Below are 25190 nucleotides of genomic sequence, written 5' to 3'. Positions count from 1 at the left end.
TTAGAGTTGTCAATAAGCAGGACGTCGTAGCAAGCTCGCATGACACTGCCATCGAATATATCCGCGGCACAAACAAGACGAGGTTGCCAAAAAATACGCTATACAACTTAGGTAAAACACACCTAGTCATCGTTTATGACACACCACTACCATGGGCGGAAAGTTACATTCGTCTGACCGAGAGTTGTGGCAATCTCTGCTTTAGTAAGCATGCCTTTAGTATAAAACAGGCTTTCACCTCCTCCAACCATATCAACCCCTCATCGCTTCACACCCTCACATTCTTTACCCAGCTCTTTGCAATATTATACAATACAGAGCTTATCGCTGCTTCTTTGATCCTTCATCACCCTCACTATCACTTCTCGTTGCTTTTATCCATTCCATTCTACATCATCTTCACCCTCGAGTTCCCTTACCACACATGTGCCATACTTCTTTTCTCACCATTCTCCTTATAGTCACAATATTTCTTCTCACCCTCACCTAACTTTCCCCCGCCATTGGTTTGTTACATTATGTCTTCCCGCTCCTTTGCTCCTCATCCTTACGTAACTCTTCAACATTCTCACTTCCCTTTTTCTAACTCCTCCCTGCATCTACGAGAAGCTTACCACACGTTTTTTGTCACTTCTGCTCCACTGTGCTTGACAACCGCAAGTCTGCAGCTTCCAACTTATCTCCCTCTTGCCTCACCTGCTGAATATGCGAATCAACTATGCGACTGCCGCGACTGAACTTCGCCTGTTAGAGGGCGTATATATTATAATGTGTATTTTTTCCTTTGCTCTACCTAAACTTGTGTGTTACACAATATTTCACCCATTTGTGAGCTCTATAGCTGCATTAGCTATAGAGCTCACAACGCTGTAAAACGCTGTCGTCGGTGAATGCTACCACTCCCCGAAAAGAACCGCCTTTATTGCCGTCTGTTGTCTCAATGTGAAGCAGTAAGGACACATGCTGTTGAAAAATGTAGCAACCATTTGATAATCATCGCCTAGTCTGCGGGTGAGCCAGCCCTCGGCACGGCGCCCTTATGATCCAACTGCTCGAGCCCTTACGATCGAACTGCTCGGCACTGCACCCTTATGTCTTGTTGCTCGAGCAGTGAAGCCCCCATTTAGAGGCATTCATGCTCCTTCACCCGCTGAAGGGTGAGCGGCGCATTTTTTTTCTAGTTGAGAAGCAAGCAATCGATGTCATCACTCGCGCGCGCCATGATGTAAACGCATGCACCCTCCGCGCAGTAAATATTGCCGTCTCGTTTCTTTTTTTTCTGCTTCAGCCGCGTTATACCGTGCCGCTGGCGTGCTTTTACTCGCGGGTAGAATATACGATGTGCGAAGTGGTGATATGAATTTGGACATTCTAGGGAGCACGACGATTATGGTCAAAGCCCACCAGGTGTGTCTATAGGGTTGATGTCGTAATAAAAAAAACATCACTGGCTGGGCTGTTTTGAAAATGTGTACATAAGCGAACATTGAGGTTGCTACATGTGGAATACATTTTCTTACCTGGCAAGGTTGACCCTGGCCTTCTGTCCGCCGCTAAGGGAAACACCTTTGTCACTCACCAATGTCTTGTCACCGTATGGTAGCAGATAAAGGTCCTGTAAACAATACTAATGACGTAAAACATGCATGACACATCAAGGAATATAAAGCATCAGATGTAGGCACCTTCGCGACAATGTATAACTTATATGTGAAGAAACGTTTGTTTCGAACGGAAATCCTCAAAGGATGAATGAGACAGTACTGCGTCTCCACTACAAAAAAAAAGTATTGCATAGCAGGCGATAATATAGCTACATTCGCAGACGCTGAATTATTTGAATAAATGAATGAATAAATGAATAAACTTTATTTTAAGTCCGGCACTTTTACCGGGCGAGGTGGGGGAAGGGGGATTGACCCCTGTCCCTTTCCACTCTCCGTCGATTATGATGGCGGTGCCTCAAGTAACCGCTCGAAGTCCTTGAACCCGGGCGGCATCTTCAGCTTGCCGGACAACCCAAAGTAGGTCTGCCAGCTCGTCACTGGTGAGTGCCGCGTCCCAGCGGCAACGCAGCCAACGCTTCCGATCGGCAACAGTGACCGCAGCCGCGGCGGAGGCCGGCCCCTACCCTCGCGCGTTTGTGGCAGCAGCAATTGGCCTCGGAGTTCGTCCCTGCCTAACATGCGTCGCGAAGGGAGTGACGGCAGTGACGTTGACTTTTCCAGCACACTCCCGAAGCATGTGCCGCAGTGTGGCCCTTTTCACGCGGGCTTTACATGCGTCCGTCGGGTATAAGTGAGGATAACACAAGCGTGGATCACTGGGCTGCGGTACGTATTTGTCTGTAATAAACTGTGAGTTACGGTTCATCTTTTGTCCAATTTGTTGTGTGGTGGTGGGTATTTGCGTCTGTTTAGTCTGTAATATTGTGTAATGTCGTTGAAAGTGGTCAGGTGACCGTCCCACGACCAGTCCAGTTGTTGTTGAGTGGATAGTGTCATCGCCCCACTCTCGGAGGTAAAGGCGGCCACCGAATGGGCCGTGGCTCGGTCAGTGAGATCTCGAGCCACGGTGTGGGCCGTCTGGTTACCTGCGATTGGGAAGCTGGTGTGAGCCGGGGTCCACAAAAGGAAGACATTCGCATTTTCAGTTTTGAGATACGAGGATGACGACGCTGATGCCATCGCTCCTCGAAGTTATTTGAGAAAAAGAATAATAGGTAAAGCGCGTGACGAAAGTCGCTAAACAAAATGATTTGCAGTGGCTATTGGTACTCGGTACCACGCCCTTATTATCTAAGTGTAGACTGGCTGCTTGACGAATTTAGACCCAACCCAGTTGCTACCTTGCTCCGCCTGCCTCAAGAGTCAGATACAATGTATCGATACCAAATTCGAACGTCTTATTGCTATTATACGCTCGTCATTAGAGCCTAAAACATAATTGCACATAAAACAAGACCTTCAAGCTCACTCCACAAACGCCAGCGTAAATGACTGCGATGTCTAGTAATGTGGTCGTTAACATGATCACCTGCACAGTTGGTTCTGCCCCAACTGAACGATAAGTGCAACTTGAATTACTGTCGTGTCGAATCGAACAATATTTGTACGTTTCTTTGTATTACCCGCCCAAGAAGCGCCACCGGTATTCTTTTTTTTCCACAAGAACCTCTGCGATAGGTCGTAATAAGGTCGCAAATTTGACCACGACCGGAATAACAAAGTGGAGGGCTCGCGTCAAAAACAAAAAAATAGTAATAGTAATAATAGGAGAGGCCCTTTGCCTCTCCCTCTTACTTTCTTGCTTTGTCATCTGGTCATGCTTGAGACTTGATGCTTTTCAGATTTGAATGCAAAGAACACCCGCTAATTTTATTATAAGCCTCTCCGGTGTGTTTAATATTACCTGGAGCACGTGGAGAGACTGTCGTGTCGTGTTTTTGCGGAGTACGTGGAGAGACTGTCGTCGTAATAATTACTTATATTAGGAGACGAAGACACATGGACAGCATTCTATTTGTTTGGTTCGTTGGATAATACCAAAGAAGGCTAAACTGTGCGAGAAGTTAAGACGAAAAGAAGGAATGCATACGACATTTAGAAGTGCAGTCCAAGCACCGTATTTGTTTTTTACATTCGTCTTGACTTAGAGCGTTGGGTACCTTCATTTCAAGAGAGGACATCTCCCCTCGAAACTGCGGGAGTGCCTTTGTGAAAAATAGCTTCCTCTATATGTTCAGTAGTGCACGCTTTGATTGCCTGTGCGTAAGTACTGCCGAAGTTGACAGGTGGGATTTTTTGACAAACTGTTCGCAGGTACTTACAGCAGTTATACCAATCATCTAGCTACTTTTTATTTCATACAACAGGAAACGTTTAGGTTCTTCTAAGGCAGCATATCTGTATAGTGCTATTGTGCACATTGTATATGCCTATTGTTCAGAAGAAATACATATTGTTTAAAACTAAAATATCTTCAATATGGGAAGGATGTGGACTAGGTCTTTTGAAAAAATTGGCGCCTATAAAAATGGAGGTCCCGATAGAACTTTCACAAACACATTTTTAATAACACTCGAAAAACGACCACACATATTTTCATTTGTGCTCAAATTATATAGGGTTACATTTTTGCTTGCAATATTTACTTTCACAGGGCTATTGTAGAAAGAAACACATTGATTGCATACATCTTTTCTGCGGTTAAACTGAGGAATATCTTTACATTTTTACGAAATAATTCTTCTTAAACACAGTGTAGAAATTGCTGAGCTCTTTCGCGGAAATGAAACTTTTAAATGAGGCATGTATACCCATTATTATATCTGTTTCATTATTTTTTTAGGTAGAGAAAGAAACAGGAAACGCTTAGAAGAACGCTTAAGTTCTTCTAAGGCAGCATATCGGTGTACTGCTATTGTTTACACCAGGTTTTTGAAAAAAGTGGCGCCTATAAAAATGGAGGTCCCGATAGAACTTTCACAAACACATTTTAATAACACTCGAAAAACGACCACATATATTTTCATTTATGCTCAAATTCTTCGCATTTAAACATGTACTCTATAGGGTTACATTTTTGCTTGCAATATTTACTTTCACAGGGCTATAGTAGAAGGAAACACATCAATTGCATACGTCTTTTCTGCGGTTAAACTGAGGAATATCTTTACATTTTTACGAAATATTTCTTCTTAAACACAGTGTAGAAATTGCTGAGCTCTTTCGCAGAAATGAAACCTTTAAATGAGGCATGTATACCCATTATTATATCTGTTTCATTATTTTTTTAAGTAGAGAAAGAAGGTATGTACAAGCTGTTTCATACTTAAGAAAAATCTCAGAGCGCTTGGCACCGCGATGTGACTAGCGCTGCAAACTCGCGCCGGCAGCAACTCACGCGTGCGCAGACGCTTTAAGGGGGCATGTAGAAATACGTCGTCTGCTACGGCAGGGCACATTGTCGGCCTCTGAACGTATATTACGTTAATGCGGGAACTGGGCCGATATTTTGCACTAATAATTTCCAGAAAAATCTGTGCCACAAGATGGGATACGAAAAAACAAGGAATGACAAACTCGTGCATGCATTCTTTCTTCGTGTCCCGTCTTGCTGCGCAGTATTTTCAGATGTTCCCACAAGGGGCGGAAACTCATGCATTCGCTCTCGTGTGATGATACGCAGTGGCAGCGCCGATGTTACCTCTTGCGGCTTCCGGGCATCCTGCAAAAAATAGGTCATGAACAGAAGAATTCTTTCGTGATGTCGCTGGTGACGTCGCCAAAGAGAGCAAAAGGAGGAAGGTTGCCAAAAAAACCCTCTTTACCGACTTCACATGGAAGCCGAATGCACTCGTGCCTTTTTTCAGGTCCGCTGGCTGCATCGGCAATGTGGCCATTCGTAAAATTTTGTTAACCATCTATTTTTAAAATTTTCTTCGGGCGTTCTGAAGCGGCAAAAGTTAAGCTGAATGGTTTCTCAATAAGACTAAACTCGATCGGCACATATAAAATTATCTTTTTAATGCACGTTTTGTGCAAAAAAAAACAAACACACGTAGTGTGAAAGTATCAATTTATACAAGCGCTTTATATTCAATTGACCTATTGACATTATGAATGAACATGGCACCGAGACTTTCCAAACTAATGCAAAAATTATCATCAATCCCGAGTAGGACACGTAGTATCTGGCCCAGTCACATTTGCTATGATGGTGTACATAGTTTTATTACAGAATTTCAGTACCAAACGAGACTGAAGTTCGGAGGAACGTAGAGATTTGGAGCTTTCAGAAGCGTATAAAGAGATCGCTGGAAAGAGTGTTTCGGCAGTTGGACATGTCTTCGTCCGGCCAACGGCGTTGCCTTGACGAAGAAGAGTTCTCTTGTCAAAACGTTGGCTCCAGCAACATTCGCTGTTACGATTTTTGGAAGCATTTAGTCCATCACGTGTATTTGACCGACAGTATTGGAAGTAAAAACGTAAACCCAGGTTACATAAATTTGATGAACAGGAAGGAGCCTCTAATTACTTGATAACTTACTTGATATCATTCGGACTACATGCCAAAAGCAAAAGAAGCAAAAACAATTCAGCCGAGTCAACATGAATTCAAGAATTTAATCAAACGCATTTTGCTGAAAGCGACTTGGCCTACGTCTTGACCAATAAATCTAGCGACACTGAACTTCTGTCAGTCCGGTGAGCGCTTGCACGGAACTGGGTTTACTCGTGTACTCGTGCAAAATCAACACCTGCATGCAACAATACACTTATTTTACGTGCTGGAATCATCATATCATTAGGAGGCACGCCGTGTTTTGAGATTCCAGATTGATTCCGGCCACTTGAGTATTTTTTTTTGTTTTTTTAACGTGCACCTAATTCTATTTGATGTGTTTACGGTATACGCCAAATGTAACTTCTGTTTACATCGAGCTTTACACCTCCGTACGCTTGTATTAAGCAAGACCAGCACGCCCTGTGTGTCACTATTGCACCAAAATCTGAAGCACACTAAGAGTGCGTTTCGCTTCCGTGGAAATGTGCTAGCGTATGCGGAGATCGAACTCATGACATCAATTCCAGCATCAAAACACCTCATCATGCTAACTTAACCCTAGGTGTTGCTTGCAAGACCTGTTCGTATAAATGCTTTGCGCAAACCCGCAGCACAAATCTGTTTACACTGAGAGGCGACGAGAAGCTTACTTGCAGCCATCAGCTAAATAAAACACCTGCAGGGCTCGCAGCACGGTATTTTAAATGCATTAAGCTATCAAGCTACACCGCTTTCGCACTACCTATGGTTGTCTCGGAAACCCAGAGCCTTATCGCCAAACATTAATAATATTATAATAATAATAATAATAATAATAATAATAATAATAATAATAATAATAACTTTTATTTCTTCAAATAAAACAGTACATGTGACTAGGCCTGCCAAAGCCAATTGGTGGTTTGAGTGGCAGAGCCTGGCAGACAGCAAAACAAACCAGACGCGTTACAAGATTGTATTTCATGGCCTAATAAGGATGATAGGACAAAAAACAACGTGAATATAAGATTAGAAACAACAGGGCATATAAGCAATAGTTACAAGCATTATACAATAGTTGCAGCAATGGAAAGTGAAAAGGTGTAAAGGAAAAAAGAAAGAATTACAGCAAATGCTTCTTAAGCAAAGTAACACACTGGATAATTGTGCAGCATCATGCTTGCGAATGAGTGTATATGAAATAACACACGACATGCATTACAGTTGTAGACAGATATGCCGTAGCAGTTTCTTTAATTTGTATTTTGTTTTTGTGCAAAAAATGCTAGGGGAAAGTACATTGAAATATGTTTGTACATAATGGGCTCGTATTCTAGTTCCATACTTTGTTGAACACCGAGGCTTCCAATAACGTACTTTGGGCTTTAAAAAACGAGAAGTAACATACGGAACCAGGAATTCTTTGGACCAGAAATGCTTTAAAACAACCGTTTGAGTCAACAGATCATTGAAGTTTGTCACAAATAGCGTTTTAAAAATGTCTTTCTCAGAATTAATGTTCAGGTCGTAAGATATATCTTTAAAAATCGAACGCAATATTCTGTTTATTCTATTGTGCCAACGGACAGCACAGTGTCCGTAAATGGTTATTCCGCAACGCAGTATACTGTAACCTAAAGCGTGTGGTATCGTCATACGTACTGAAAACGGCATGTTGTATTTTTTGTTATATAAAAGACATGAAACAGCGCGAAGTCTTTTGCAAACATAGGCGAGTGGACTATTCCAGGAAAGGCCGCTGTCAATGTATATACCAAGGTATTTCACAACAGATGAATACTGTAATGGACTACAAGAGCAGGATGAACAGTCAGAACAATGCAAAATGAAAGGATAGTCAAGGGTTACTTCACTGAATTGTGAAAGCAGATTAGATTAGTTTTAGACACAATTATATTAATAAGGTTATCTCGAAACCTATCCATGGCTTTAGTGGCAGCTGACTGAAGAAGAGTAACCACCTCATAAAAGTTCTTTGCAGTCGTCACGATCACAGTGTCGTCGGCGAATTGATATAGAGAAACCGGTATCGCGCTGTGAAGGTCATTTACAAAAATATTGAATAGCAGCGGATTTAGAATTGATCCCTGTGGAACACCGGTTTTGATGATTTGGAACGCGCTGTGAGATTGTTCGATGGATACAAGTTGACGCCTGCCTTGGAGGGAATTTGCCAACAAAAACCAGAAAGCACCCCCAAACGCTATCTGAAAAAGTTTATCCAATAACAAGCTATGATGGACACTGTCGAAAGCCTTGCTGCAGTCAAGAAAGAGCACACAGGCAACTTTGTTGTTGCCGAACACCTCGTTCAACTGATCAGAGAAGTCTTCCAATAGCGTCTGATTGCTTTTCCCCTGCCGAAAACCATACTGGCAAGGCGATATGATGTTGTGACTATCGAGAAAGCTTGTCATCGTTAACAACAAATGTTTTTCTAGTATTTGTGCTACAGAAGGCAGAATTGATATAGGACGATAATTTTCAAGTTTATCACGCGCACCGCATTTGTGTAGAGGGTCCTTGGTTCGAGTCGAAACCAGGACCCGATAATGCGGCGATTCTCGCCAAGTTGTATAAGCTAACTGCCGGTCAAGCAACTGTCATTGCGGAAATTAAAGTCATTAGGGCACAACTTGTTGCCACAAATAACACTATCGCTGAGCTCGCTAAGCCTGTGGCTTCTGTGGAAGCGAGTTGTGAACACTTGCGAGCACTTGCGGCAGCAGCTTGGAACCGTACAGACTGATAACACTGAAACTGTGTGATGATGATGATATATGGTGTTTTTGGCGCAAGAGCCATTTGATGGCCAAAGAGCGCCAGTTCATGGGACAAGGAATGTGGACAATGATTGTGATTAGCGGCTGTATAAGGGCCATAAAATTCCTCGCGGTAAGGTGGGTAAAAACATACAAGTAATAGAATCATGACCATGTCGTGAAAGGTGTGTGTGGTGCGAATAGATGACAAGAGTTGGTGATAATAAAAGCGATGGTGGACATGTATGGCATTAGCACAAGTGCCTCACTCGTTCATTCCCTTGCGTCCAAGGGCCGTGAGGCAAGTGCTTTGTTGTGTAGCCACCGCAGCCAAAACCTCTCTGGAGAGGTCCTGCTACGGAATGTCCGGGTATATGATATGAAAACTATGAATTTCTTTCAAAAACTCTTACAATAATTTATGACTAAAAAGTGGTTCCCTACTGACGAACATTGCAGGGTGTAAAGGTATATGTTGTCGGTAGGGTAATGGAAAGTGTTGTTTTCTTAGAGTGTCCAATTGTTTGTACTGAATAAAAATGTGAAGAACTGCCAGTGCTTCACCACATCTTTCACACAATGGTGGATCGCCACCGGACAAAAGATATGAGTGTGTCGTGTATGTGTGTCCTATCCTGAGCCTCGTTAATGTTACTTGTGTATGACGTGATTTTGATACTGGTGGCCAATGGCCAAGGTGTGCCTTGATAACGTGTAGTTTGTTTTGTATGTGTCTATCCCACTTGCTCTGCCAGTAGTCCCTGAGCTTTCGTTTGAGAGACGGCTTTAGATCAAGGGCCGGGATAGATATAGGTGTAGTGGCGATGCTTTCGTGAACGGATGCAGCAAGCTGATCCGCCATCACGTTGCCTTGAATCTCATGGTGCCCTGGCACCCAGCACACAACGTGTTGGTTGAGTGTGTGGAGTGTGCATAAAATGGAGTAAAGTGATACGAGGACAGAGTTTTTTGTTTTTTAAGACTGTGCAGAGCCGTTACCACACTGAGGGAGCCTGTATAAATTACTGCTTTTTTGTATTTGTAATTGTTTGATGTGTTTTGCTGCCACAAGTATCGCGTAAGCTTCCGCTGTGAAGATACTTGTGCCTGGATGTAGAGGGCCAGCATCCGAAAAGGAAGGGCCAACAGCAGCGTAGGACACAGAGGAGTTGAACTTAGAGGCATGTGTAAAGAACTCAGCACGTGTGTATTTGTGTTGAAGTTCCCGGAAGTATGTTCGGATATGGGCAATAGGCGCATGTTTGGTAACTTCTAGGAAAGACACATCGCAATCTATAGTCTGCCACTGCCACGGTGGCGGGTATGCTACAGGAGCCATTAAACTGTGTTCAAGTGACACTCCAGTATCCTCCGCTAGACCCTTCAGGCGAACTGAGAAGGGCTGCCTCATCGAAGGCCTGTTTTGAAACATAATGGAGCTCGACAAATCAATATTAGTAGAGTATGAGGGGTGCTTCTTGTCTGCTTTCACTTTAAGAAAATAAACAAAGGACATGTAAGTTCTCTGCAGATGAAGCGACCACTCATTTGACTCAACGTAAAGGCTTTCTACGGGGCTGGTGCGAAAAGCACCCGTAGAAAGGCGGATGTCCAAATGGTGCACGGTGTCCAGCATCTTCAAAGCACTTAGAGTCGCTGACTGATAAACAACGGCCCCATAATCTAAGCGCGTGCGAATGAGGCTTTTATACAGGTTCATGAGACATTGCCTGTCACCACCCCACGTAGTACGTGACAACACTTTTATAACACTTATGGCTTATAAACATTTTGTTTTTAAATACTTGATTAGCCGTACGAAAGTCAACTTGCTGTCCAAGATTAAGCCTAAGAATTTATGCTCCGCATTGACAGACAGACGTTGACCGTTCAGTTCAATGTCAGGTTCTGAGTGCACGCCTCTCTTTCGGGAGCACAAGACACAGGTGCTTTTTTCTGGGTTCAGCTGGAATTCGTTTTCCTCTGCCCATTTGGAGACATTGTTTAAACCTAACTGAACCTGCCGCTCACACATTGCTAGGTTGCATGAATTGAAGCCAAGCTGGACGTCATCGACATATGTGGAATAGAACATGTTGCGGGGGATGGATAGGTGCAAGGAATTCACTTTGATAATAAAAAGAGTACGACTAAGCACACCACCTAGCGGTACTCCCGTTTCTTGCACAAATATTCGGGAGAGAATACTGCCCTCACAGACACGGAATTTCCGATTGGACAAGTAACTCTCGATTATGGAAAGCATTCTACCACGCACACCCAGGTGAGACAAGTCTCTTATTATGCGAAAACGCCATGTTGTGTCGTAAGCCTTGATGATATGTGGTGTTTTTTGGCGCAAGGCCATTTGATGGCCAAAGAGCGCCAGTTCATGAAACAGGAATGTGGACAATGATTGTGATTAGCGGCTGTATAAGGGCCATAAAATTCCTCGCAGTAAAGCGGGTAAAAACATACAATTAATAAAATCATGACCATGCCGTGAAAGGTGTGTGTGGTGCGAATAGATGGCAAAAGTTAATGATAATAAAAACGATGGTGGACATGTATGGCATTAGCACAAGTGCCTCACTCGTTCATACCCTTGCGTCCAAGGGCCGTGAGGCAAGTGCTTTATTGGGTAGCCACCGCAGCGAAAACCTCTCTGCAGAGGTCGTGCTACGGTATGCCCGGGTATATGACATGAAAGCTATGAATTTCTTTTAAAAACGCTAACAATGATTTGTGACTAAATATCGGTTCCCTACCGACGAACATTGCAGGGTGTAAAGTTATATGTTGTCGGTAGGGTGAAAGAGTGTTGTTTTCTTAGAGTGTCCCATTGTTTGCACTGAATTAAAATGTGAAGAACTGTTAGTGCTTCACCACATCTGTCACACAATGGTGGATCGCCACCGGAGAAAAGATATGAGTGTGTCGTGTATGTGTGTCCTATCCTGAGCCTCGTTAATGTTACCTCTGTGTGACGTGATTTTGATACTGGTGGCCAATGGCCAAGGTGTGGCTTGTTACCCGGCGATACCCGCGGGCTCCCTTTGGAGCAGTTTCTGAGTGCAATATCACATGCGTGTTAAGTAGATATTTCCATGTTCTTTTGCTTTCTGTGCTCTTGCTCTGTTCATTCTGTATCTTGTGTAGTACTATGAACCACAAATTTGTGCCATATGCTCATGTTTTTGTTTCTGCTTGTTATCACCTGATCATTTGTATGTCCACTCCTGCATTAGCCCTAATAGAGGCTGCAGTATGTATAAATAAATAAAAAAAATAAAAATAACGTGTAGTTTCTTTTGTGTGTGTGTATCCTACTTGCTCTGCCAGAAGTCCCTGGGTTTTCGTTTGAGAGACGGCTTAAGATCAAGGGCCGGGATTGATGAAGGTGTAATGGCGGTGCTTTCGCGGGCGGATGCAGCAAGCTGATCCGCCATCATGTTGCCTTGAATCTCACGGTGCCCTGGCACCCAGCACACAACAACATGTCGGTTGAGTGTGTAGAGTGTGCATAAAATGGAGTAAAGTGAAACGAGGACATGATTTTTTGTTTTTTAAGACTGTGCAGAGCCGTTACCACACCGAGGGAGTCTGTATAAATTACTGCTTTTTGTATTTGTGATTGTTTGATGTGTTTAGCTGCCACAAGTATCGCAAGCTTCCGCTGTGAAGATACTTGTGCCTGAATGTAGAGGGCCAGCATCCGAAAAGGAAGGGCCAACAGCAGCGTAGGACACAGAGGAGTTAGACTTAGAGGCATCTGTAAAAAACTCAGGACGTGTGTATTTGTGTTGTTCCAAGAAGTACGTTCGAATATGGGCAATAGGCGCATGTTTAGTAACTTCTAGGAAAGACACATCGCAATCTATAGTCTGCCACTGCCACGGTGGTGGGTATGCTACAGGAGCCATTAAACTGTGTTCGAGTGACACTCCAGTGTCCTCAGCTAGACCCTTCAGGTGAACTGAGAAGGGCTGCCTCATTGAAGGCCTGTTTTGAAAAAGAATGGAGCTCGACAAGTCATTATTAGTAGAATATGAGGGGTGCCTCTTGTCTGCTTTCGCCTTAAGGAAATATACAAATGACATGTAGGTTCTTTGCATATGAAGCGACCACTCATTTGACTCATCGTAAAGGCTTTCTACGGGGCTTGTGCGAAAAGCACCCGTAGAAAGGCGGATGCCCGAATGGTGCACGGGATCCAGCATCTTCAAAGCACTTTGAGGCGCAGACTGATATTCAATGGCCCCATAATCTAAGCGGGTGCGAATAAGGCTTCTATACAGGTTCATGAGGCATTTCCTGTCACTACCCCACGTAGTACGTGACAACACTTTTATAACATTTTTGGCTTTTGAACATTTTGTTTTTAAATACTTGATGTACGGTACGAAGGTCAACTTGTTGTCCAAGATTAAGCCTAAGAATTTATGCTCGGCTTTGACGGAACGTGAGTATTGCTCGACTTCAGCCACTTTTTTGGAAAGGCGATGGCTGCACTCAGCCTGTGACTTGTTACTGGCAACAAGGGTGGCATTTTCCGCCTTGACAGCCTCAAACGTCTTATTCATGAAATCCATGGAAAGTTTCATCTCGTTTAGTTCATGCTGTAGATCCTTAATTTCAGCAGACTTGCTGTCTACCAATGCGAGTTTCAGCGCGTCCAGTGATGCAGAAAATTTCTCCAATTTTGCATCAACAACAACCTTATATTGTCCGAAGTCTTCAGAAAGTGACGCGACAGTGGGTTTCATGGTTGGGGCGAGCGATCCACACTGCGGTACCAATTAGAAGTTCAGGAAAATAATTCGCACTGTACTACCTGGGTCAAAAGATGATTCCGATTAGTGGCCGGTCAGAGCGGTCCGCAGTGGTGGATCGCTCGCCCAAAAGTGGTGGCCGTCGGCGTGAAGAGCAATTTATGAAGGATCCGGCGTGGACTGCAGAGACACCTCACGTTGTAGGCGGGAACCACAGGCTTCCAGTAACAGCTGAGCTGCGCATGCATCAGCGGAACAGGTGACAGAGTGGTCAGCGGCACGCGACGGTGAATATGCAGATGATCCGTCACCGAAGTATCAGTCGGGCAGTGCCTGGGTCAAAAGATGATTCCGATTAGTGGCCGGTCAGAGCGGTCCGCAGTGGTGGATCGCTCGCCCAAAAGTGGTGGCCGTTGGCGCGAAGAGCAATTTATGAAGGATCCGGCGTTGACTGCAGAGACACCTCTCGTTGTAGGCGGGAACCACAGGCTTCCAGTAACAGCTGAGCTGCGCACGCATCAGCGGAACAGGTGACATAGTGGTCAAAGGCACGCGACGGTGAATATGCAGATGGTCCGTCACCGAAGTATCAGTCGGGCAGTGCCTGGGTCAAAAGATGATTCTGATTAGTGGCCGGTCAGAGCGGTCCGCAGTGGTGGATCGCTCGCCACTGCGGACAGTTTGTAGTACTCTGCACGACAAAAAATTTTATAAGTAACAACACCGCGGCGTATTGGCGAACTGCCATAATCCACTCTTGACGCCTTTCCTCCTCGCACTGCTCGCGTTGGAAACGGTAGAACGTGACGGGCACTTTTCAGGTCTTCGTCATGTTTAACTTTTTGTAGCAGCTCACAGTTCAGCAGTAGTGCGTGCCTGCTTTCTAGAATGACGAAGGAGTGCTGCCTAGATTGTGCAAAATGCGAGATAGGCGCTGCAAGGAACACGTTTTCTGTGCGTGCAAAACCCAAGAAGCGCGGCCCGTTCGAGCGACCGCAACATTGCCCTCTTTCCGCTAGGGTGGTGAGCAGTGCTGTGCCAACTTCAGCCTGTCCCCTCCCCCCCAATAATGGGTCCAAATACTTGTGCTCGCGTGTTGTCACTAGGAAAGCTCGTAAACCTTGGCGGATCTAGAAATCCCAGGGTTAACACACTGCAGAACAACGCAAAGCATATGATGCCGCGGTTTAGCCATCTTCGTCCAATGCAGGGTTGACTTCATTTACAAGGCCTACTGTGGCTTTCGTTTGCTGAACGCTACATCAAATACCTTATCCGTGCCTTATCTTCGCTGTATTCATACTTGGCACGTTAACCGAGCGGGACAACAAAGCGTGATCCAACATGTGATATCGCTGAGCAAGTGGAAAAGGGCAGCAAAGGCAAGTGCTAAACACAAACAAGTCTTCCCATGCTTTCCCCGATAAAAAATTCATACAATAAGGTATTAAAAGACAAATGACCAAACGATGACTTCTTTACAGTCCATTCAAATTTCTTTAAGATTAAAACTGGTGACTTTCTTTATGATTAAACCAACGCCAACATCCACGTTAAGCTCACTTCGTTCAACCTCATCTTTGGATGCCCGGAAACCACTACGAGGCGCATGTTTCCTGAAACCAATATCTAGCGCCGAGTTTTCGGGACCTGGTTCCCTTACGAACTTGCCTAACTTTCTAGGCTTGTCTGCACTAAACGTTGCGCAATGCGAACCTCTAAGCTTTTGTTCATTATTATGGGGTACTAGAAACAATATTTGACCAACATACCTTGTTTTCTCTATCAAAACATCGTGCCACTGTGTGCGTTCCCGAATGTTTCTTCATTGTGTGCGCGTCGCAGTAAGCTTGGATTAGGAAGACGCGATAATGAGCATTTACTGTATGTGGTCTTTGTAATGCCACGTTCCGCCCTCAAGTTCCGTTCCGGATGTCACGAGGTAGTGACGTGGCCGAATATAGGAGACTGTATGCTCAGATCAAACTGTTTATTTGGGCGAACCTGTGCCCGGTAAAGGAAAAGTCTGATTACACTAGCATTCTTGCACTGATAGCAGTGAATGGAGCGTTGGCCGTCGATCAACTGACAAGTGGCGAAGCGTGTCGGCATTTATACACTTTCCATCGAATATGCTAGTGTTATCGCTAGCGGCGAAGTAGGTTCCAGAATAATCTGTCATGTTCAGAAAGTGGGCGTAATCCTAACAAAATAATCTACTGTCATCCCGAAGCTACTCGAACTTTGCATTATAGGCGCGGCTTTCGCTTAGACATGCTGACAGGCACGATAACAAAACTTGACGACAGAGCGTGGCATTACCCCCCTCTGAAAAAGGCGTCGTCCCAATGCTTAAGACAAAATACGAGAGAAAGACGCATGCAACATAAATAATAAAGAAAAAAGGTACAACAAATAGGTGTAAACAGTAAAACACAATTATAGAAAAAACAGATAATACAGTCATTATCCTTAAAGCACATAAAATGGTTTGAGGCGCATGACATGGATGACTTCAGGTCGTGCACGGCGCCGTTGAGAGTTCGTGATGCCGTCGGGGACAACCTCGTAGTCGAGTGCGCCAAGGTATACCCTGTACAGTCCGAAGTACCGTCGCAAAAGTTTTTTTTATCAGTCCTCGTCGGTGTATCGGTGTCCATACCCAAACGCGGTAACCGGGCTGGTATTCTACGTAGCTTCGTCGAAGATTGTAACGGCGGCTGTCCGACGTCTGCTGATTTTTGATGCGCCAGCGGGCGAGCTGTGGAGCTTCTTCAGCGTGCTGGAGGTGGACAGTCACGTCGACGTTTTCTTTGTCGCTGACGTTGGGTAACACGGCATCGAGCATCGTGGCTGGGCTCCTTGCGTACACCAGCTTGTATGGCGTCATCTGCGTTTTTCTTGGACGACCGTGTTGTACGCGAAGGTCACGTACGGAAGGATTGCATCCCACGTCTTGTGCTCGACGTCCAGGTACAGTCGCAATTTTTTTTGAGAGTGAACACAGGTGGGCGTGGCTTGTGGCACTACTTGTACAGTGTCTAAAAATATACTGCCTAGTGTGCTGAGCGTGCGCATTGCGTACGAGAGAGGGTGGCCGCGCATGTGATGACTGCACTCAGATGCCACAAGCGGCGCTGCGTGTCGAGAGAGTGGACGAACGCGCGCAATTCCTCTCGTTCTGTTGCTACCGGAGCCTCGCCACGTTTGAAATCAGTGTGTGACAGCTGCCATCTGGTTCACTGTGAAGTTCGACGGTGCCAATTGTACACTGCAACACCCTGAGATGTTAAAAGCTAAGCGGTAATGCAAAGAAAGGACGTGTGATGTGCCGCTGTGTCGAAGAAGTTATCGGTCGAACAAGGAAAAGGTGTCTTGTTCCCCGCACTAACGGATCCAGCATGGTTTCCTGAATGAAAAAGTAGGATCAAGAGGGCAGACAGAAGGCTGATTCCGAAAGCTGTCGTGTGAGAAAAGCATTCTGAGAGTGACTCCACCGAACTATCTTTTCGGATCAGGGCGAATGGTGTCGGGAATAAAATCACCGTTCAGGCAAAATTTGAAAAAGTAATATTTATCTAAAAATCGAAAATACCCTTTCGAATTGAATTCACACAGTTTTTCTCCAATGTAAACGACAGACTCCCTTTCCAAAAACGTTTTGAGTATCATATGCGGCGAGTGTCAGATTATTCATTGGCATGTTATTATTCTTTGTTTTCACTCAAATTCTAAAGGAATGCAGGCTAAGAGGTAAAGGTTTCAGGGTCTTCTGTGTTAATTCTTGCTCTCAAGAACAAATCAAATTTTAAAAAATAACTCTGGTGATTATACTGTCAATGGTATTTAAAATTAATTTCTTTGCGTACTGCAACCACTTTGAGCATCTATCTATCTATCTATCTATCTATCTATCTATCTATCTATCTATCTATCTATTTATCTATCTATCTGTCTATCTATCTATCTATCGATCTATCTATCTATCTATCTAGCTTTTTATTTCTATCTATCTGTCCGTCCGTTCGTCTGTCTGCCCATCCATCCGTCTGTCTGTCTGTCCGCCTGTCCATCCGTCTGTCTGTCTGTCTGTCTGTCTGTCTGTCTGTCTGTCCATCTGTCTATAAGTCTGTCCGTCCGTCTGTCGGTCCATCTGTCTATCTGTGCGTTCATCCGTCCATCTGTCTGGTGGTCTGTCTGTCTGTCTCTATCTATCTATCTATCTATCTATCTATCTATCTATCTATCTATCTATCTATCTATCTATCTATCTATCTATCTATCTATCTATCTATCTATCTATCTATCTATCGAATCGCCTACGTCTGGGTGCCCTCACGATCACGCCCTTAACTTAGGGTCTTCGAAATACTTTGCAAGAGCCAAATGTTCGTGAAACGCCTATGCTGGTTCCAGTGTCAACTATTCAATATCTTGCCTATATTTAGCGCTACTACATAATGTTTCATTTAATAAAAAATTACAACAAATTCACCTTGCATAGCATTGATTCCCAAGTTACGTGGGATCTGTGTTTTGTTTTGTTTTTTGCGGACAGTAGCGGATGGCGAAATGTATGCCACGAAATAATCTTTATTTGGTATTACAAAGCGCCAGTACTGGGAAAGCAATTGAGTAGGTCTTATATAATAAAACATAATGTAAAAATACACTCCGAAAATGCAGGAAAATAATAGATGTCCTCGCGTGGCTCGGCCTCCTGTAGGCTTCGCAGAGCTTGCGGAGCGCAAGTATTGCACGCAAATGCACCCACTCGCACAGCAGCACACCATGTGGGCGCTGCCGGCAGTCATCAGCTGCGGGGCCATCTCCTAGCCCGCGCTCAGCACACTAGGCAGCATATTTCTAGACACTGTACTATTAGCGCCATTTGGTGAGACATCACAGTATCTGCGCGCATGCGCGAGGTGGGTAGCTTTCTTCACACGCATCACGTCACCGCTGTGCTTGTGTGTCGTCTGCTAACTAATTTTCGGCATCCTTGGTGACCGTATCATTAGGCGACTAAAGCTTAGATGCTTTCAGTTCAATCAGCGCATTTTTCATGCCTGCCGTGTCACTAGGTTTTCGTCGTTTTCCAGCGTTATTGTAGTCGTGCAATGAAAAGGCAAAGGAACAATATTACCAGAACGGTTATTTTGTATACGTTCCACGAAGGATCAATTAGTTTTAAAAAGTTGTATCAGTAATCTGGAATAGCTTATATTGATGTTACATTAGTATTTTGTCATGTTCGCTTTTGAAAAAGTAGAGCACTGCTGCTATTTTAGAAGGTTGTGAGGAGTACAGCGCTGGCACAAAGGGGTGATGCGCTCGAAGATTTTGCCACTGTAGCCGAACTTTCAGTTTCTCCGCAGTCACCACGTAACCAGAGTGTCACAAAATAGCCTATGTCATGCATACTGTCATATATTTTTAAAAATGTTCAAGCTTGCCAGAGGAGCACTGCGACTCAGCAATTTTCCGTGTGCTCGTTCTGATAAGCTTTGCCGTGTGCCCCGGTGCAAGGTGTTACTGGAACGCAAAATGTGTGCCGGGGAAAACTCCTAGTGACAAATCAACGATGTCCTTGAAAACATAACGTCTTTTTTTAGGTGTATATGCGGGTCATGTGGAGCACAATTAAAAAATCAACATTCTTGTCACGTTGAAGCACTCGGCTTTCCTACTGCCGTGCACGTGCAGCAGATGACACGCGCTAGCCCGCCTGACGCGCAATGCGCGTGCAGGTATCATTTTCACAGCCCGGGCTTCAAAATTCGCTGGCAGCAATGGATAGTAGTGGCTACACACAATTTGAAGAAGTATGCCTATACAAAGGCACTACAACGCACTATGACTTCCAATGTTTCAATTTTAATGCACCAGATCGTTCTTCAACAAGGCGCCCCGTCGTGCCTAATCACAGACAGAGAAACAGCCTCCATGGCCCACCTCATTCACGACTTATTTGAGCTCAGCAACCTGAGCCATCGCAAGGCCACGGCCTGTCATCCGCCAACTAATGGCTTGACAGAGCGACTCAACAAAACCATCGCCGACATGTTATCTATGCACGTAGACGTCCACCATAAGACATGCGACCAAGTGTTACTACACTTGGCATTCACCTCTAATACTGCCATCCAGGAAACTATGCGATTCCCGCCTTTCAGTCTTGTCTATGGATGTTAGGTCCAGACTACTCTGAATGCTACGTTTTCACACCAGCGTGCGCTTTGATCATGCCTGACACTGTGTGATTTACCCAGTACGCTGAAGAAGCGTGCCAGTTACCAAGCCTGCACATTACGCACCAGCAGGATAAAGACACATGCCGCTACAACGCTCGCCATCGAAAAGTTGACTACCATCCAGGCGATCCAGTTTGAGAGTGGACCCCAGTACGACGCCAGGGATTGTCAGAAAAACTGTTCATTCGCTAATTAGGTCCATACAATTTGTTGTTACGCATGAGTGATGTGAACTGTGAGGTAGTCCCTGATGGGGTCTTCTCACCACACCATCGAAAGCACCCCTCGGAGATGGTGCACGTAGTGGGACTGAAGCCGTACTTCACGCAGAAGTGCGACTGCGCATGAACCTCTTTGGTTTGTTTTTGTGTATGCGCGTATTTTGTACTGGATAGCCCCGACTTTGTCTATGTATTTTTAGAGTATAAGAGCGATGGCCGTTTTTTTTCAGAGGGGAAATAATGACACTTGGCCACTTGGTACGGCGAGTGCGAGCCAAGGCTGCCCGCTAGAATGGAAGATGTTTTGCGGCAGCATGCGCTCTGGCTATTTGTTGTTATTGAGACAGAAATCGTGCCAGTTCCCGCCGACTTAGATATAGTGAGTTGAAGACCATTCGTAGCACGTGACAATATGTACTCCATTAATACAGGCGTCACGCAGGGCTAGTGTCAATTGTAGATTGGCGCCATTCACTGAAGTTGGTCTTTGTAGCTCTATCCAGGGCTACCATCCTTTCAAGCACAAGTGCTACAACTAAGCTTACTGGTTATGGTGTTAGTATTACGCATGTTTCTTGCAGTTGTAAACAATTGCGCGTACAAAACAAAAGCGACTGTTCAACACTCATGTCTGTGCGCATAACATTTGTACACATTGTCATGGGCTGAGTAGATACCTGCGAATTACGACAACAATGTGCTGACGGGAACGTGCACGGACTGCAGCAGCGTTGTACGCATTTGCGCGCAAATGTATTCGTCGCATATACTTTCTTCCCCGTAACACAATTGATGGAGGTGCCGGGGTGCCTTTTGGATTATGTAATTCCCCTTTGACTTTTGAGCGCATGATGAACTCTCTCCTTTGAGGCATGAAGTGAACCATCTCCTTCTGCTATCTTGACGATGTTATTGCTTCTTCGACTACTTTGGAAAACCATCTTACCCGTCTGTCTAAATTGCTTCATGTTCTCTGACGTGCCAACTTGCAACTTAACTCGTCCAAATGTAGCCTCGGGCAATGCAAAACCTTGTTGACGCTGTGGGCGTACAACCAGACCCTGCGAAAGTCTGAGTTGTTCGCGACTTCCACACACCCCGCTCAGAATAGGATGTTCGAAGTTTTTCTGGGACTAGGCTTATACATACGTCGTTTTGTCGAGAATTTGACTGAAGTAGCCCGTATACTCTAACCTACCTCCTCAAAACGGATGTCACATTCACATGGGGCCAAAAGCAAGCAAAAACCTTTTCATCACTCGTTGACATTCCCACCAATCCACCAGTCTAAGCACACTTCGACCCATCGGCCGCTACGTAGCTTCGTACCGATGCCAGGGGCCAGTGCATAGGCGTAGTGCTGGCGCAACGGCAACAAAGAATGCACCGCGTCGTCGCCTACGCAAGCCGGTTGTTGTCGCGCTCGGAACAAAATTCATCATCATCATCATCATCACCATAAGCCTGACTACGTACACTGCAGGACAAAGGCCTCTCCCATGTTCCACCAGTTAACTCGGTCCTGTGCTTGTTGCAGCCAATTTATACCCGCAAACTTCTTAATCTCATCTGCTCACCTAACTTTCTGTCTCTCCCTAACCCGCTTGCCTTCTATGGGAATCAAGTCAGTTACCCTTAATGACCAGTGGTTATCCTGTCTACGCGCTACATGCCCGGCCAATGTCCATTTCCTTTTTTTGATTTCAACTATATCCTTAACCCCCGTTTGTTTCCAAATCCACTCTGCCCTCTTCTTGTCTCTTAAGGTTACACCTACCATTTTTCTTTCCATTGCTCGCTGCGTCGTCCTCAATTTAAGTTGAACCCTCTTTGTAAGTCTCCAGGTTTCTGCTCTATAGCTAAGTACCGGCAAGATACAGCTTTTATATGCCTACCTCTAGAGGGATAGTGGCAATCTACTTGTCATAATTCTAGAGTGCTTGCCAAATGTGCTGCACCCAATTCTTATTCTTTTAGTTACTTCAACATCGTGGTTCGGCTTCGCGGTGATTACCTGCCCTAAGTAGACATAGTCTTTTACAACTTAAAGGGCACTATTACCTATCTCGAAGCGCTGCTCCCTTCCGAGGTTGTGCATTACTTTCGTTTTCAGCATATTAATCTTAAGACGCACCTTTCTGCTCTTCTCTAACTCCGTATTGAGGCGTTGCAATGCGTCCCCCGAGTAACTTAGCAATGCAATATCATCGGCAAAGCGGGGGGTAATGAGGTACTCTCCATTAGCTCTTATCCCTAACTGTTCCCATTCTTGGCCTCTGAAAACCTCCTTTAAGCACGCGATAAATAGCATTGGGGAGATTGTATCCCCCTGCCTTGCGCCCTTCTTGATTGGTATTTTGTTGCTTTCTTTATGAAGCATTATGATAGCTGTTGATCCCCTGTAGATTTTTTTTCTTCTAGGATGTTTATATATGCTTCATCGACGCCCTGGTTCCGCAGTATTTGCATGACTGCTGATAGTTCTACTGAATCAAGCGCCTTCTCGTAATAAATGAGGCTATGTGCAGTGGTTGGTTGTATTCTGAGCATGTCTTATTACCTGATTGATGGTATGAAAGTGGTCGATTGTTAATTAGCCTGTTCGAAACCCTGCTTGTTCCTTTTGTTGATTGAATTCCAATGTTTTTTACCTCTGTTAGCAATTACCCTTGTAAATAGCTTGTATACTACGGAGAGCAAGCTGATCAGCCTGTAATTCTTCAAGTCTTTGTCATCTCCTTTCTTATGTATTAAGATGATGTTAGCATTCTTCCGAGACTCTGGTATTCTTCCCATCAGGAGACACCTCGCCAACGGGGTGGCTAGATTTTCTAACAAAATCTATCCTCCATCTTTTAGCAGATCTGATGTAACCTGATCCTCACCAGCAGCTTTGCTTCTTTGCATGCTCTCCATGGCTTTTCCGACTTGTTCTATCATTACTGGTGGGGTGTCATATGGGTTACGTCTAGTTATTATAGTATTAAGGTCGTGGTTGCCCCGGCTATTGTACAGATCTGTGAAAAACTGCTCCGCCATTTTAACTATCATATCCATATTGGTAGTTATTTTGCCTTCTTTGTCTCTTAGTGCATACATCTGATTTTTGCCTACCCCAAGTTTCCTCTTCACTGCTTTGACGCTTTCTCCGTTTTTAAGAGCGTGTTCTATTCTCTCCATGTTTTGCCTGTTTACATCGGATACCTTGCCCTTATTAATTAACTTCGGAAGCTCTGGAAATTCAATTTGTGTGTCGTACTTGAGACTTTCATGCTTTGACGCTTCTTAATGAGATTGCTTTGTTTCCTGGAAAAGCTTGCCACTGTCCTGTCTAACTACAGTACCTCCAACTTCCACTGCACACTCCTTAATGATACTCGTGAGATGATCATTTATTGTAGCTACGCTAATAAGGTTTCCTCAATAAGAGCCGAGTACCTGTTCTGAAGTGACACTCTGAATTCCTGTACTTTCCCTCTCAGTGATAGCTCATTGATTGGCTTCATGCGTATCAGTTTCTGTCGTTCCTTTTAAAGTCTAGGTGAATTCGAGACCATACCAACCTATGGACACTGCATCGTACCTCTCCAACCACTTCCACATCCTGCACGATGCCTGAGTCTGCATTTACCATAAAGTCTATTTTGTTCTTAAATAAGCCATTAGGGCTCTTCCTTATCCACATACGGTTTCCTCGTTTTCGGTAGAAGGTATTTAAAACCCGTATATTATTGCGTTCTGTGAATTTGACTAGTAGCTCTCCTCTAACATTTTTAGTACCGATGCCATAATCTTTTACTGCCTCGTCTCCAGCCTGCTTCTTTCCTGCCTTTGCATTAAAGTCTCCCATCAGTATAGTATACTATGTTTTTGCTTTAAATCACTGCCAATTCCACGTATTCATAGAAGCTTTCAGCTCAAGCGTCATCATGGCTGGATGTAGGCGCGTAAGCCTGTACCACCTTAATCTTGCATATCTTATTGAGCTTATTTACGATACCTACCACCCTTTCAATAATGCTATAGTATTCATCTATGATGCCAGCTAAGTTTCTGTGAATTAGGAACCACACTCCAAGTTCTTGTCTGTCAGCCAAGCCCCGATAGCATAGGATGTGCTCATTCTGTAGCACCGTTTAGGCCTCATCTGTCCTCCTAACCTCAGTGAGCCCTATTATATCTCATTTAACACCCTCTAGCTCCTCGAATAGTACAGCTAGACTTGCCTAACTAGATAAGGTTCTAGCGTTTAATATTCCCAAGTTCAGGTTTCAATGACGGCCTGTCCTGATCAAGAGATACTTAGCACCCTCTGCTGCGGGGCAGATCTGACCACTGCCATGGTCAGTTGCTTCGCAGCTGCAGGGAACTGAGGGCCGTGAGGTAATTCACGTATGCATGTGGGAAGTAGTGGCCAGATACTGCACCAGGGTGGTCAGTCCTTCTGTTGTGAGGGAGTGCGGCACTGGTGGTGGTCGCCGGTGAGGTCGCACCCCAGGCGTCTTAATGCAGTTCCATCACCACAAGGATTTTTTAAAGGCGAAGCATTTCTTAACGAACTTCGGCGACATTGAACGTATCTATCTATCTATCTATCTATCTATCTATCTATCTATCTATCTATCTATCTATCTATCTATCTATCTATCTATCTATCTATCTATCTATCTATCTATCTATCTATCTATCTATCTATCTATCTATCTATCTATCTCTCTATCTATCTATCTATCTATCTATCTATCTATCTATCTATCTATCTATCTATCTATCTATCTATCTATCTATCTATCTAGCCGCCTACAACTTTTAGCTCTCCTGGCCGTTTCGATAATGGTATCGATACCAAACTTGGTATGGCATAACATGACTGTATGAAGAACACATTTGTCTCGTCATAACATGAAAATCATAATGTGTGTGTTATGAATGTCATGATATACATTTAATGGTCTCACCGCTTTTGCGGTGGTTTCGTTGATATGGCATGTTGCAAAACTGGTATGGTATGACATGATTGCATGGCGAACGCAAGCTACCGACCCTAACATAAAAATTATGACACGCGCGTCATGTAACAACATGGCTATGTGCCACGCTCATGATTCACTC

At 44.5% G+C, this 25190-nt stretch overlaps 1 protein-coding gene across 6 annotated transcripts in view; it reads right to left on the bottom strand.

The window, feature by feature from the left end:
* LOC119178190 (ATP-binding cassette sub-family C member 4) overlaps positions 1-25190 on the bottom strand; it is a 2441444-nt gene that overhangs the window by 1188505 nt on the left and 1227749 nt on the right. For all 6 annotated transcript variants that reach the window (XM_075869787.1, XM_075871012.1, XM_075871549.1 and 3 more), the window contains one exon: positions 1521-1615. In XM_075869787.1, the coding sequence (XP_075725902.1) occupies positions 1521-1615 (95 nt within the window). The remainder of the gene's footprint in view (positions 1-1520; positions 1616-25190) is intronic.

Source organism: Rhipicephalus microplus, chromosome 1 (genome assembly GCF_043290135.1).
Source record: "Rhipicephalus microplus isolate Deutch F79 chromosome 1, USDA_Rmic, whole genome shotgun sequence".
NCBI lineage: Eukaryota > Metazoa > Arthropoda > Arachnida > Ixodida > Ixodidae > Rhipicephalus > Rhipicephalus microplus.
This window is presented reverse-complemented; position numbering and strand designations above follow the sequence as displayed.